The sequence below is a fragment of the Muntiacus reevesi genome, chromosome 3 (assembly GCF_963930625.1).
Source record: "Muntiacus reevesi chromosome 3, mMunRee1.1, whole genome shotgun sequence".
Taxonomy (NCBI): domain Eukaryota; kingdom Metazoa; phylum Chordata; class Mammalia; order Artiodactyla; family Cervidae; genus Muntiacus; species Muntiacus reevesi.
Window position 1 is genome coordinate 90,726,210 of NC_089251.1, and position 14,194 is coordinate 90,740,403.

At 38.8% G+C, this 14,194-nt stretch overlaps 1 protein-coding gene and 1 pseudogene across 10 annotated transcripts in view; one reads left to right on the top strand and one right to left on the bottom strand.

Moving 5' to 3' along the window:
• Nucleotides 1-14,194, top strand: part of ALMS1 (ALMS1 centrosome and basal body associated protein) — a 190,531-nt gene that overhangs the window by 22,407 nt on the left and 153,930 nt on the right. For 9 of the 10 annotated variants that reach the window (XM_065929545.1, XM_065929549.1, XM_065929550.1 and 6 more), the window contains exon 2: nt 8,022-8,147. The exons of the other annotated variant lie outside the window; for it this stretch is intronic. In XM_065929545.1, the coding sequence (XP_065785617.1) occupies nt 8,022-8,147 (126 nt within the window). The remainder of the gene's footprint in view (nt 1-8,021; nt 8,148-14,194) is intronic. 10 annotated transcript variants of the gene reach the window in all.
• On the bottom strand, nt 161-6,686 carry LOC136162801 (F-actin-capping protein subunit alpha-2-like; annotated as a pseudogene).

The window sequence follows — 14,194 nt, forward strand, 5'->3', positions numbered from 1 at the left end:
TTGATTACTAAACTTTGTGCTTTAATCAAACTAATTAATACAGTGATTTTAAATGGCAACTGCCCATCTGACTAGGTGGTGAGCTTGACAGTTTTGAATATTTTTGTAATGAGTATTTTTTAAAACACAAAGACACTAAAATGATCTGGCCATGCAGTGTTTATCTTAATGCATTCTGCATTTCTTTGCCAGTCTTGTAGTTAAGGATCTTGTTCCAGTCAATCTTAGTGTGAATAATTGGGAACCGTCGAGGTAAGGCTTTGAAAGTTGTGTCTGACATTGTCTGATAATTTTCACTGATGACAGTTTGATATTCATTCTTTTTAGCCTCTACAATCTTTATATAAATTCATTTGTACAAATTCATTCATTTGTACCTCATTAGACACTGTTAGGGAATCTTGTATATCTTTATGATTCATAGCTGAACCTTACCATTTTCATAATAATGAACCTGAATTCAAGATGCCAGCCACCTCAGTAGTTGAAAGAATGATTTAAACGTCCACTCTGACCTCCAATGACCATTCCAAAAGGCTTTTGCTTGAAATTAATGGCTTTCTATGCGTGCAATAACTGTTTGCTGTCCATCTGTTTTTTTTTTTTTAACCATATACAGTACTGGCACCATTCAGATAATGTTTTTTTATATAAGCCTAGAGAGCAATTATTACTGAAGTTTGCCATGGTTCAGTTGCATTTCTGCTTCATGTGGTGTTGTATCAGTTGTGTCCTCTTTTAAGTGATCACATTTTTTGGTTCCAAAAACTTTCTGTTTCCCAAGTTACCATGTTCTGTTCTCAATACCTGATCTTCATAACCTTCAGTTTTTACTGAGGTAAACTGGTATGCATGGGTTGCCCCTTCCCTCAGAAGAGTGTCATTGTTAAGCAATAACAGAATATCATTAAACACCTCGTTAAATTCTCCAGAAGGGGCATGAATGATGAAATTTGCTCCTATGCATACCTTCTCATAAGACAACTGCTCCTCCAGATCTGCCGTTTTCCTTTCAATGGCAAACTAGGGTGCCCGCGTTAATGGTGGCAGTGACAGCCTGCCTTACCCCTTTCCGCCCGGTCTTCCATGCTGTGCATCCTGCCAGTGAAGGCTTTTCAGATCATCAGAGGGAAGAAAGGAGAAGAAATACGCAGTTAAACTGTCTTTTGCAGTTACCTGTGTAATTGCTTTAATTAATTCTCTGTTATTTTCTGTAAATTTCAGTTACTCTGAGTATCATCCTGAAGCACTTCCCTTAGTATTTCTTGTAAAAGAAATAAAGAAATTTTCTGTTTGGGTTTATCTGGGGATTGAAAAAATTTTTAAAGAATTTTATTTGTGATAAAATACACATAGTATCTTAACCATCTTAATTAACCATTTTAAAGTGTATAGTTTGATATTGTTAAAAACTTTAACCCTGTTGTACAATTGGTGTCCAGAACGCTTTTCATTTTGCAAAACTGAAACTCTGCACCATAAACAACTCCCCATTTCCCCTCATCTCAGTTCCTAGCAACCATGTTTCTGATTTGTGTTTCTATGAATTTGATTACTCTAGATACCTCTTTTAAGTGGAACCATACAGTATCTGTCCTTTGTGACTGTCCATCACTTTCATCCTCAAGATTCGTCCATGTTGTAGTAGTGACCAGATTACCTTCCTCTTAAGTCTGAATAACATTCCGTTGTATGTATGTACAACATTTTGTTTATCCCTTATCAGTTGATAAGACACTTGGATTGCTTCTGCCTATTGGCTGTTGTGAGTAGTGATGCTGTGAACATAGGTTTGCAAATATCTCGAGACCTTGCCTTCAGTTCTTTTGGATATAAACACAGAAGTGGGATTGCTAGAACATGGTGGTAGTTCTGTTTTTAGTTTTCTGAGGAGCCTCCCTACTGTTTTCCATAGTAGTTGTACCATTTTATAGTTTCACCGACACTACAAAAGGGTCCTAGTTTCTCCACATCTTTGCCAACGTTTGTTATTTTTTCTCTCTCTCTCTTTTTTTTTTTTTGATAGTAGCCATCCTGATGAGTGGGCTTCCCACATAGCTCAGTTGGTAAAGAATCTGCCTGCAATGCAGGAGACCCTGGTTCGATTCCTGGGTTGGGAAGATCCACTGGAGAAAGGATGCGCTACCCTCTCCAGTATTCTTGGGCTTCCCTTGTGACTCAGCTAGTAAAGAATCTGCCTGCAGTGTGGGAGACCTGGCTTCAATCCCTAGGTTGGGAAGATCCTCTGGAGAAGGGAAAGGCTACCCACTCCAGTATTCTGACCTGGAGAATTCCATGGATACAGTCCATGGGGTCACAAAGAGTTGGACATGACTGAGTGACTTTCACTTTCACTATCCTGATGAGTTTGAGGTGATGTCTTACTGTTTTGATTTGATTAGTGATGTTGAACATCTTTCCCTGTGCTTAGTGGCTATCTGTATATATTTGGAGAAGTGGCTCTGCAAGTTCTTTGCCTATTTGATAATAGGTTAATTGGGTGGTTTTTTTGTTTTGTTTTTGAGTTTTGCTGCTGCTGCTGCTAAGTCGCATCAGTCGTGTCCTACTCTGTGTGACCCCATAAACGGCAGCCCATCAGGCTCTGCCGTCCCTGGGATTCTCCAGGCAAAAATACTGGAGTGGGTTGCCATTTCCTTCTCCAATGCATGAAAGTGAAAAGTGAAAGTGAAGTCTCTCAGTCATGTCTGACTCTTAGCGACCCCGTGGACTGCAGCCTACCAGGCCCCTCTGTCCATGGGATTTTCCAGCCAGGAGTACTGGAGTGGGTTGCCATTGCCTGCTCTGTTTTGAGTTTTAAGAGTTCTTTATATATTATGGCTATTAATCCCATATCAGATATGTGATTTGCAAATATTTTCCCCCATTTCGTGGTTTGCCTTTTTACTCTGTAGGTGGTGTCTTCTGATATACAGAATTTTACAGTTTTCATGAAGTCCAGTTTGTTGTTCCATTTGTTGCTTGTGCCTTTGGTATCATATCCAAGAAATCACTGCCAAACCTACTACTGTGCAACTTTTGCTCTAAGTTTTCTTCTAAGAGTTTTATAGTTTTAGGTCTTTAAGTCTTTGGTCCGTTCAGAGTTGACTTTTTTATATGATGTTAGGTGAGCATGTAACTTCATTCTTTTGAATGTGAATAGCCAGTTTTTCCAGCAGCATTTGTTGAAAAGACCGTCTTTTTCCCATTGAATGAACTTGATACTTTTATTGAAAATTATTCGACCATATATATGTGAGAAATTTATTCTTGGGATCTCTTTGCTCTGGCTGATACTCCCAATACTGTGTTCATTAGAAATGGCAAGAGTAGGCATTCTTGCCTTGTCCCTGGTCTTAGAGGAAAAACTTTCAGTTTTATACCATTGAGTATGATCTAAGTTAGTTGTGGGTCCTCATAAGGGGCCTAAGTCAGGCTTGACTGTTTGCAACCCTGTGGACTGTAGCCCACCAGGCTCCTCTGTCCATGGAAGTCTCCAGGCGAGAATACTGCAGTGGATTTCATGCCCTCTTCCAGGGGATCTTCCCGATTCAGGGATTGAACCTGTGTCTCCAGCATTGCAGGCAGATTTTTTACCTACTAAGCCACCTGGGAAGCCCCATTATATTAATTAGTTTCCTTCTGTTCCTAATTTGTTGAGTGCTTTTATCATGCAAGAGTATTGAGTATTCAGGTGCTTTTTCTGTATCAGTAAAGATGATCAGTGGTTTTGTCCTTCATTCTGTCAGTGTGAAGTTTTGATTGATTTTTATAAGGAGTTGAATCATCCTTGCACTCCATGGTTAATCCCCACGTGATCATGGTGTATACTTCCTTTAATGTGTTGTGAATTCTGTGTGTTAACATTTTTGAGGGTGATTGAAGCCATTTGGTCCTTGGCTTTTCTGTGTTGGCAAGTTTTTGTTTACTGATTCAATCTCCTTGCTAGTTATACATTTCAGATTCTCTGTTTTTTTCATTGTTCAGTCTTTGTAGGTTGTATCTTTCTAGGGATTAATTTGTTGGTGTTCAGTTGTTCATAATGTTCTCTTACGATCCTTATTTTGTGGCATTGGTTGTAATATTTCCTCTTGCATTTCTGATTTTATTATTTTTTTTTCCTTGTCTAGCTAAGGGATTGTCAATTTTGTCAGTTTTCTGAAAAAATCACTTTTAGTTTCATTTTTTCCCCTTGTTGACCATTTCATTTACCTGTGCTCCAATTTTTGTTATTTCCTTCTTTCTGCCAGCCTTAGCTTTTAGTTTTTCTTTTAGTTCCTTGAGGTACAAGTTAGATTGTTACTTGAGATCTTGCCTTTTTTTAAGGCATGCCATTTGTAGCTTAAACTTCCTTCTTAGTACTTCTTCAACTGCATCCATAAATTTTTTTGGTATTTTGCATTTTCATTTGTGCCAAGGTATTTTCTGATTTCCTTTATGACTTCTTGTTGTTTAAGAGTGTAGTGTTTAATTTCCATGTATTGTAAAATTTCCAGTTTTTTCTTAGGCTATTTATTTCTAGTTTCATTACATTGTGATTGGAAAAGGTACTGTGTATTATCTCGGTCTTCTTGAATTTATTCAAACTAGTTTTATGGCTAGACATGTGTTCTGTCCTAAAGAATGTTTCATGTGTAATTGAGAAAATGTATTCTGCTGTTTATGGATAGAGTATTTTATATATATGTGTTAGGTTTGATTGGTCTATAGTGTTGTTCAATTTCTGTATTTTCTTATTCTTCTGACTGGTTGTTCTAGTCATTACTGAAAGAACATTATTCATTATGTTGTGTATTTCTCCCTTCAGTTCTTTCAACATCTGCCTCATTAATTTAGAAGCTCTGAGGTTTGATGCAGAAATACTTACACTTTTTATATCTTCTTGGTGAATTGACCCTTTTATCATTATATGATATACTTATTTGTCTCTTGTAACAGTTTTTGACTTAAAAGTCCATTTTGTTTGAAATTAATACAGCTGCTCCTGTGTTATTTTGGTTACTGTTGCATGAAATGTCTTTTTTTATCCTTTTAATTGATATGCATCCTTAGATCCAAAATGTTTCTTTGATAGGCAGCATGTGGTTGGAAGACCACTAAAGACCACAAACTTTTAATATTAAAAACTAATCAGGGAAGGACTCTGAAACTGTTTGTTTATACCAGAAGGCATTTAACCTCAGATCAGAGTTGCTGATGACATCTGCTTAGTCATCAGCAGGTGAGATTTTAAAGCATTCATCTTAAGAATTCTCTTTCAAGTATTCGGTTTATACCAATATCTGAGGCAACTGTGGGAAAACTGATCAAATATACGGGAATATATTAGAAATTAATTTCCTTAATGAAGTCTATAAACCGTCGGGTAGGTAATAAAAATAAGTTTTGGGAAATGTATTTTTTTAATTTAATATAAATTTATTTCTTTTAATGGGAGGCTAATTACTTTACAATATTGTAGTAGTTTTGCCATACATTGACATGAATCCGCCACGGATGTACATGTGTTCCCCATCCTGAACCCCCCTTCCACCTCCCTCCCCATCCCATCCCTCAGGGTTATCCCAGTGCACCAGCCCTGAGCACCATGCATCTTGCATCGAACGTGGATTGGTGATTTGTTTTGCATATAATATACATGCTTAAGTGCCATTCTCCCAAATCATCCCATCCTCTCCCTCTCCCCCAGAGTCCAAAAGACTGTTCTATACATCTGTGTCTCTTTTGTTGTCTCGCATATGGGGTTATCGTTACTATCTTTCTAATCTAAGAAATATATTTTTCAATAAGAACTTTTCCAGTAAGCTGTCTCACTGGAAGACCCTGATGCTGGGAAAGATTGAGGGCAGGAGAAGGGGACGACAGAGGATGAGATGGTTGACTGTCATCATGGACTCAGTGGACATGAGTTTGAGCAAACTCTGGGAGATAGTGAAGGATAGGGAAGCCTGGCATGCTGCAGTCCATGGGGTCACAAAGAGAAGGATGAACAACAATAAGAACTTTTAACATTTAATTTTAACTTTTAAGGTTTTTTTAGCGAATAAAAGTGAGAGTGTGTTCTTTTTTCTCACACACTGGGTTAGTTGTCAAAGTGTTGGTTTCGTAATATTGTATCATTAGTTATTCTACAAATATCCTCGAGAATTGAACTCTCTTTTTGTAAGCTCATGTGCATCAGCTGTTTTCAAAGGCAAGACCCTGTGCTGTACACCCAGCATTATTTAGTTACAGTGAATAGCCATTATGAACATTCATTTTGGCATTCTTGTTTCCTGGAGAGCTCAAGGAATACTAACTGTGCTAAAACATTGGCTCTATTTTTATTTATTTAGGGATTTCAAATTTCCAAAATGAATTTGCAAAATGCCTTTCTTTGCTTTTTGTTTTTTATTCCTCAGAAAAATGCCATTGAAGGAAGGTGGGTGTGCCTCATGACGTTCTACCTTTTGAGAAAAACCTCTTGAAAGAGTCTATACTATAGAAATCTCTTTAGTTATTGAATAGATTTTTGAGTTAGGCTTGCCTTTTGCCTCAAAAGCACATTGTTGTATGTGTTCTGTAAAAATGTTTTGTTAGTGTAGTAACTGTTTTAATTCTGGGGGAAAAATTACCTTATAATCTTGAGTTTCCTTCAGAGATTCTTTGACATTTGTGGTTTTGTGAGCATGTATCTTTTCTTGACTCATGGTTGCCTGTTTTATTTTTGTCAATCTCTTCTTTTTTTATGGACATTATGTCTCTTTTTAAAAAGTCTCTTTAAGAGTCTGAGGTATTCTCATTTTGAAGTCTTTTGAAATACCTTTGAAAGTATAGTTTGTAATTTCATTTTTAGCAAATGGTACTTTGTTTTCTCTTTTGGTACATTCTTCTCTACCTGTTGTTTTTGTGGTTGTCTCCACCTTGCCCCTTGCATCTCCTTTAAAACGAGGTTTTACGTTGAAAGCTTTGGGTTCTTACTCTCCAAGAATGTTGGGGAAAATCTCAGTAACCCATCCTGAACCAGTAGGTGACTTGACGTGACTGAAGTCATTTTTGTTTGATTGCCTCTGATGTTTTCCATGTGCGTTGCTTCAGTTTTTATTGCCTTCTTTCACAAATAGGAGAGCCCTGCTTCAACCTCTGATTATGCAAAATGATCCCAACTTTGTCCCCATTTTCCATGCTCTTGGATGATTTTAGTTCCTGTTATTAGGGTTAATTTCTTAGATGTCTCAAATAGTAAGATTGTAAAATAGGTAACTTGCTTGTTTCTACTTGCTTCTTTTACTTCTACAAGTATGTGTGCAAAGTCATTTCAGTAGTGTCCGACTCTTTGCGACCCCATGGACTGTAGCCCACCAGGCTCCCCTGTCCATGAGATTTTCCAGGCAAGAATACTGGAGTGGGTTGCCATTACCTTCTCCAGGTACAAGCATAGGAGGGTAAAGAACTGGTGTGATTTGTTGGAATATGTCAAGTCCGTGCTTGTAACCAAAGTCTATACTGTGTAACCAAAATCACTATTCCCTTATTTTTAAAAAAAATTAATTAAAAAATAACTAATTAATTTTGGCTGCACTGAGTTTTTATTGCTGTGCGTAGGCTTTCTCTAGTTGTGGTGAGTGACGGCTACTGTCTAGTTGGGTTGCACAGGCTTCTCTTTGTGGTGGCTTCTCTTGTAGAGCATGGCTCTAGGGCGAGCCAGCTTCAGTAGTTGTGACACTGACTCTAGAGCTTGGGCTTAGTAATTGTGGTACATGGGCTTAGTTGCCCTCTGGTATGTGTGATATCCTTGGACCAAGGATCAAACTCATATGTCTCCTGCATTGGCAGGCGGATTCTTAACTACTGCACCACCAGGGAAGTCCTCTGTTTGCTTAATTTTAAGTGAAGATAATAAGTTGGACAGTGATTATGAAATCTAAATGTTATATTTGTGAAAGTGCTTTATAAACTGACAAACATAGCTTAAATGTTAAATTTGTTTGTTTAGTCACAGGGATTGTGTTATTACTCTGTTTAAATCCGCCTTTGATTTTCAGGTTGTTCCATTGACCTGTCATCTATGGCAACAGCCATTATATCAAAACGATAGTGGAACACAGATTTCTGATACTAACGTGGCCTCTTTGGAAAATATAGCTATGTGGGGTTCTGGGGATGATCAGGTATGTCTTGTGTAACTGGAAAACTGTCTTTCTTTTGATAAGCAGCATGAGAAATTCTGATTTAGCTATGAAGAGTGGAAAGAGGTGAATTAGTTTAATATTCCACTTTTCTAGTAGATCTTTGGCAGCCTTAATTATATAGAACAGTAGTTTACTTTTTTTTGGTCTCAGGATTCCTTTACATTTTTCAAAAGTGTTTTAAAGAGTTTTTGTTTATAAGGGTTGTCTATATCAACATTAACTTATTAAAATTAAATCATTCTAAGAGTATTTATTAAAAAATAACAAATCCATTATATATTAACATAAAATATGTTTTAAAATGAAAAATTACTGTTTTCCAAGGCAAAAAAAATTGGTTGAAAGGATGGCATTGTTTTACATTTTTGCACATCTCAATGTTAGCCTTACTAGAAGACGGTTGTGGTATTAGACAGGGTTCTCCAGGAAAACAGAACCAAGAGGAGATAATACATGTGTGTTTACAGCAGTGTTAGTTGCCTAGCTGTGTGCAGCTCTCTGCAGCCCCGCAGACTGTGGCCCGCCGGCTCCTCTGTCCCTGGGATTCTTTAGGCAAGAGTATTGCAGCGGGTAGCCGTTTTCTCCTCCAGGGGATCTTCCTGAGCCAGGGATCGACCCCAGGCCTCCTGCACTGCAGTCGGATTCTTTACCGGCTGGGCCACCAGGAAAGCCCACATATATACAGTGTGTGTGTGTGTGTGTGTAAATATGTGTATCTGTGTGTGTTTTATAAGGAATTTGTTGCAGGAGTGGGGACCCCTTCTATGGCCCAGAAGTGGGCTCTTGTCTAAATACTTGGATATTAATTATCCAAGGAGACACACATGCAGACAAAGCAAGAGATTTTGTTGGGGAAAATCACCCAGCTGGTAAGCAGGAGGGTAAGGGAACCCAAGAGAACTACTCTGCCGTGAGGCTTGCAGTCTCTGTTTTTATAGTGATGGGGTTTAGTTTCTGGGTTGATCATTCTGTCTCAGGGTCCTTCCTGGTGGTGTGTGCGTAGCTTAGCCAAGAGAAGAATTCTGGAAGGTTGGTAGGATGTTTGGGCTGGTGTCTCCTCTCTCCTTTTGACCTTTCCCAAATTCTTCCTGATGGTGGTAGCTTGTTACTTCCGCATTACTTACTGGGACCTCCTATTGTTAAGATAACTCATGCAAGTGGCTGGCCACTTGCCTGGTCATGGCGGGCAGGTTCAGTCAGTGTTTTCCTCAACAGATTGGCTCATGTGATTATGGAGACTGAGAAATCCCAAGATCTGTAATATGGGGACCAAGGAGCACTGATAGTTTAATTCCAGTCTGGACCTAGGAGCTGACTGACGGTATATGTTCTAACCCAAGTCTAAAGGCTCAATGACAGGCCAGCAGATTGTTTAAGTTCTGTGCCAAGTCTGATTCCAAAGGCAGAAGACTGATGTCCCAGCTTGAAGACCATCAGACAGAGAGAGCGAATTACCTTTTGTCTAGCCTTTTGTTCTGTTCAGGCCTTTAATGGATTAGGTGAGGCCTGCCCACATCAGGAAGCACAGTCTGCTTTACTAAGTCTGTGGATCAAATGTTAATCTCATCCAGACACGCTCTCACAGTGCCCAAATTGTTTAACCAGATATCTGGGCACCCTGTGACCCAGCCAAGTTGACACATAAAATTAACTGTCATAACTGAACTTTCAGACTTGCTTTCTGCGTTTAGTCCTTTGGGATATATTGTTTTGCTTAAATTATGTGAAGAAAATCTAACCATATATAGGTACATAATTAGAAAATGGAGGCCCATGTAACTTCCCTGAAAGGATGTCAGTGACCCCTAGGGATCTTTGGACCAAATTTTGGGAACCACTAATCTAGAACATAGTAATAAACTTAGAGGAAACGGAAAAATTGTGAACAGATAGGGAAAACCTCATATATGTTTGTAGGAGGAAAAGAATACAGTCTTATAATGATAAATTTTTTAAGTTGATCAGGTAATAACTTAGGTATCAGATTTCTTCTGGGTCCTTCAGTTTTCTCTGAATTGCAGTTACTATCCATTGAATGCAAGATATAGAGGAAGGAGATTTACTGTCACCAAGCAAAAAGGGTTACGAGAAATCCTAATAAGAAAAAAACACGATAATCTGTGACCATTAATGGAAGGGAGATTGTTATTTGTTGAATTGTGTCCCCTCAACTTATGTACCTACACACATTTGAGTTTTTGACTTCTGTTTGATATGTTGGAATATTTTGATTCTCATGTAGATCGAGGGCTTTAAATATACCTGTATACTTAAAGGTTGCATATTTGTATCTCCAACCTTTACTTCTTCAAAATTTGTTTGTATTTATTTTATTGTTTGTCATCCCTCTTCTTACATAATCAAAAATATTTAGAGGTTTGAGGGCCTTTTTATATTAATTGAAAGGATATAACACTCAGGATCATAGCAAAATAAGCAGAAAGAAAAGAATGGTCAACAGAATTTTTAAAGTTTTATTTTATGATGGGAAATTATTGGAGTATGTTTGCATGAAGAGAGGAATCGTTCAGTAGGAAGGGGAAGTGTGTGAAGGAAAGCGGGAAATCACGTATAGGAAAGAAATTATTAGAAAAAATGGAATGAGATGGGAAAGCCTTTGATAGGTAGAGGGAGAGACAGTTTAAGTCATAAAATGAAAATCTGGGTTAGGTAATGGGGCTGTAGATCTTGTGATAGGAAGATAAGGGAGCTCCATCTCCTGCTGTTTGCTTACTAAAGTGGGAAATGAGGTCATCAGTTGAAAATGAGGAAGGAGAGTCCAGTAGTTCTGAGGAAAGGGTAAAGTAATCATTTTGGCCAGTCAGCTTGGCAGGAAATTATAGTAGAATTTCCAGGCAGGGCTGAGTGCCTTTGAGGTTTAATGTTATCAATCTAAAGTAAATGTTTTATGTTAATGCATATATATGAAATCTAGAAAAACCGGTATAGATGATTTTATTCACAGAGCAGAGAGAGAGACACAGACATAGAGAACAGCATATGAATACCAAGGAAGAAGAGAGAGTGGTGAGATGAATTGGGAAATTGGGATTGACGTGTATACACTGTTGTTGCTAAGTATAAAGTAAGCAACTAATGAGAACCTACTGTATAGCGCAGGGAACTTGATTCAGTGCTGGGTGGAGACCTAACTAGGAGCAAATCCAAAAAAGAGGAGATGTATGTGTACGTATCGCTGATCCACTTGGTTGTAGAGCAGAAACGAACACAGCTTTGTAAGTCAGCCGTGCACCTGTGCTGTGCTCAGTCACATCTGACTCCTTGTGGCCCCACGGGCTGCAGCCCGCCAGGCTCCTCTGTCCTTGGGATTTCCCAGGCGATGAAACTGCAGTGGGCTGCCATTTCCTCCTCCAGGGGATCTTTCCAACCCAAAAGATCTTTCCAGTCTTTTGAACCTGCATCTTTTGTGTCTCCTGCATTGACAGGCGTTTTTTTTTTTTTTTTTTTAACCACTATTGCCATCTGGGAAGCCAGATTTTTCTTTTTCTTCACTTTTTTTTTTTTAAGTGGTTAACATGCCATTTTATTTTAAATAAATGATACTAGGGAGGCAAATTATCATAACCATGAGATCAGTGACAACATAGGCTCTTGAATATATTAATATTTCAACACACTAATTAGTATTCTTTTAACTTTTTAACCTGCAACTATTGTTTTTCATATTTTTCTATTTAAAAATACTTTTGTACAATTTTTAAGGTTATTTTCCTAACATAACTTTTTTTTCATTTATTTTTAAATAATTTTTAAAATAAAAAAATCAACTATCCTCCAGTAAAAATTAATTTTAAAAAAATCTAAAGGAAATCCAGTCTGAGTGTGTGTTTTCTTCAGCAGTGTGCTATTGCTTGGATTAAGACAAGGAGAGGTTCAACTAGAACTCAGCTTTTGCCAGGCAGATAGGATGGTGGGGGGAAAAGGGTAAGAAAGTTAGAAATTTTTGTGAAACAGTGTTTTTAAAGATGACTGTGAACACTCATACTGTTCATGAGGTTCTCTTAGGCAAGAATACTGAAGTGGTTTGCCAGTCCCTTCTCCAGTGGACCACGTTTTGTCAGAAGTCTCCACCATGACCTGTCTGTCTTGGGTAGTTTAATTGACTTAGACAAGCCTGTGGTCCATGTGATCAGTTTGGTTAGTTTTCTGTGATTGTGGTTTTCAGTCTGTCTGACCTCTGATGGATAAGGATAAGAGGCTTATTGAAGCTTCCTGATGGGAGAGACTGACTGAGGAGGAAACTGGGTCTTGTTCTGATGGGTGGGGCCTTGCTCAGTAAATCTTTAATCCAGTTTTCTGTTGATGGGGGGGCACTGCGTTCCCTCCGTGTTGTTTGACCTGAGGTGAAACTACGGTGGAGGCAATGAAGATAAGGGCGACCTCCTTCAGAAGGTGCGTGCACGCACTGCTGTACTCAGTGCCCCCCACCCTGCAGCAGCCACCGCAGACCCACGCCTCTGCTGGAGACTCCTGGACCTCACGGACAAGTCCGGGTCAGTCTCTTGTGGGGTCGCTGTTCAGTGGTGACTATGACTTAGATCATGAAATTAGTATTGCAAAATTCAGACTTAAATTGAAGAAAGTAGGGAAAACCACTAGACCATTCAGGTATGACCTAAATCAAATCCCTTACAATTATGCAGTGGAAGTGACAAGTAGATTCAAGGGATTAGATCTGATAGAGAGCCTGAAGAACTATGGATGGATGGACAGAGGTTCATGACATTGTCCAGGAGGCAGTGATCAAGACCATCCCCAAGAAAAAGAAGTGCAAAAGTCAAAATGGTTGTCTGAAGAGGGCCTTACAAATAGCTGAGAAAAGAAGAAAAGTGAAAGGCAAAGAAGAAAAGGAAAGATATTCCCATCTGAATGCAGAGTTCCAGAGAATAGCAAGGAGAGATAAGAAAGCCTTCCTCAGTGATCACTGCAAAGAAATAGAGGAAAACAACAGAATGGGAAAGACTAGAGCTCTCTTCAAGAAAAGTAGGGATACCAAGGGAACATTTCATGTAAAGATGGACTCAATAAAGGACAGAAATGGTATGAACCTAACAGAAGCAGAAGATATTAACAAGAGGTGGCAAGAATACACAGAAGAACTGTACAAAAAGATCTTTATGACTCAGATAACCACGATGGTGTGATCACTCACACTCACCTGGAGCCAGACATCCTGGAATGTGAAGTCAAGTGGGCCATAGGAAGCATCAGTATGAACAAAGCTAGTGGAGGTGATGGAATTCCAGTTGAGCTATTTCAGATCTTAAAGATGATGCTGTGAAAGTGCTGCACTCAATATGTCAGCAAATTTGGAAAACTCAGCAGAAGCCACAGGACTGGAAAAGGTCAGTTTTCATTCCAATCCCAAAGAAAGGCAATGCCAAAGAATGCTCAAACTACCGCACAGTTACACTTACCTCACACGCTAGTAAAGTAATGCTCAAAATTCTCCAAGCCAGGCTGCAACAATGCGTGAACTGTGAACTTCCAGATGTTCAAGCTGGTTTTAGAAAAGGCAGAGGAACCAGAGATCAATTTGCCAACATCAGTTGGATCATCGAAAAAGCGAGAGAGTTCCAGAAAAACATCTATTTCTGCTTTATTGACTATGCCAAAGCCTTTGACTGTGTGGATCACAACAAACTGTAGAAAATTCTTCAAGAGATGGAAATACCAGATCACCTGACCTGCCTCCTGAGAAATCTGTATGCAGGTCAAGAAGCAACAGTTAGAACTGGACATGGAACAACAGACTGGTTCCAAATCGGGAAAGGAATACATCAAGGCTGTAAATTGTCACCATGCTTATTTAACTTATATGCAGAGTACATCATGAGAAACGCTGGGCTGGATGAAGCACAAGCTGGAATCAAGATTGCCAGGAGAAATAACAGTAACCTCAGATATGCCGATGATATCACCCTTATGACAGAAAGCAAAGAAGAACTAAAGAGTCTCTTGATGAAAGTGAAAGAGGAGAGGGAAAACTTGGCTTAAAACTCACC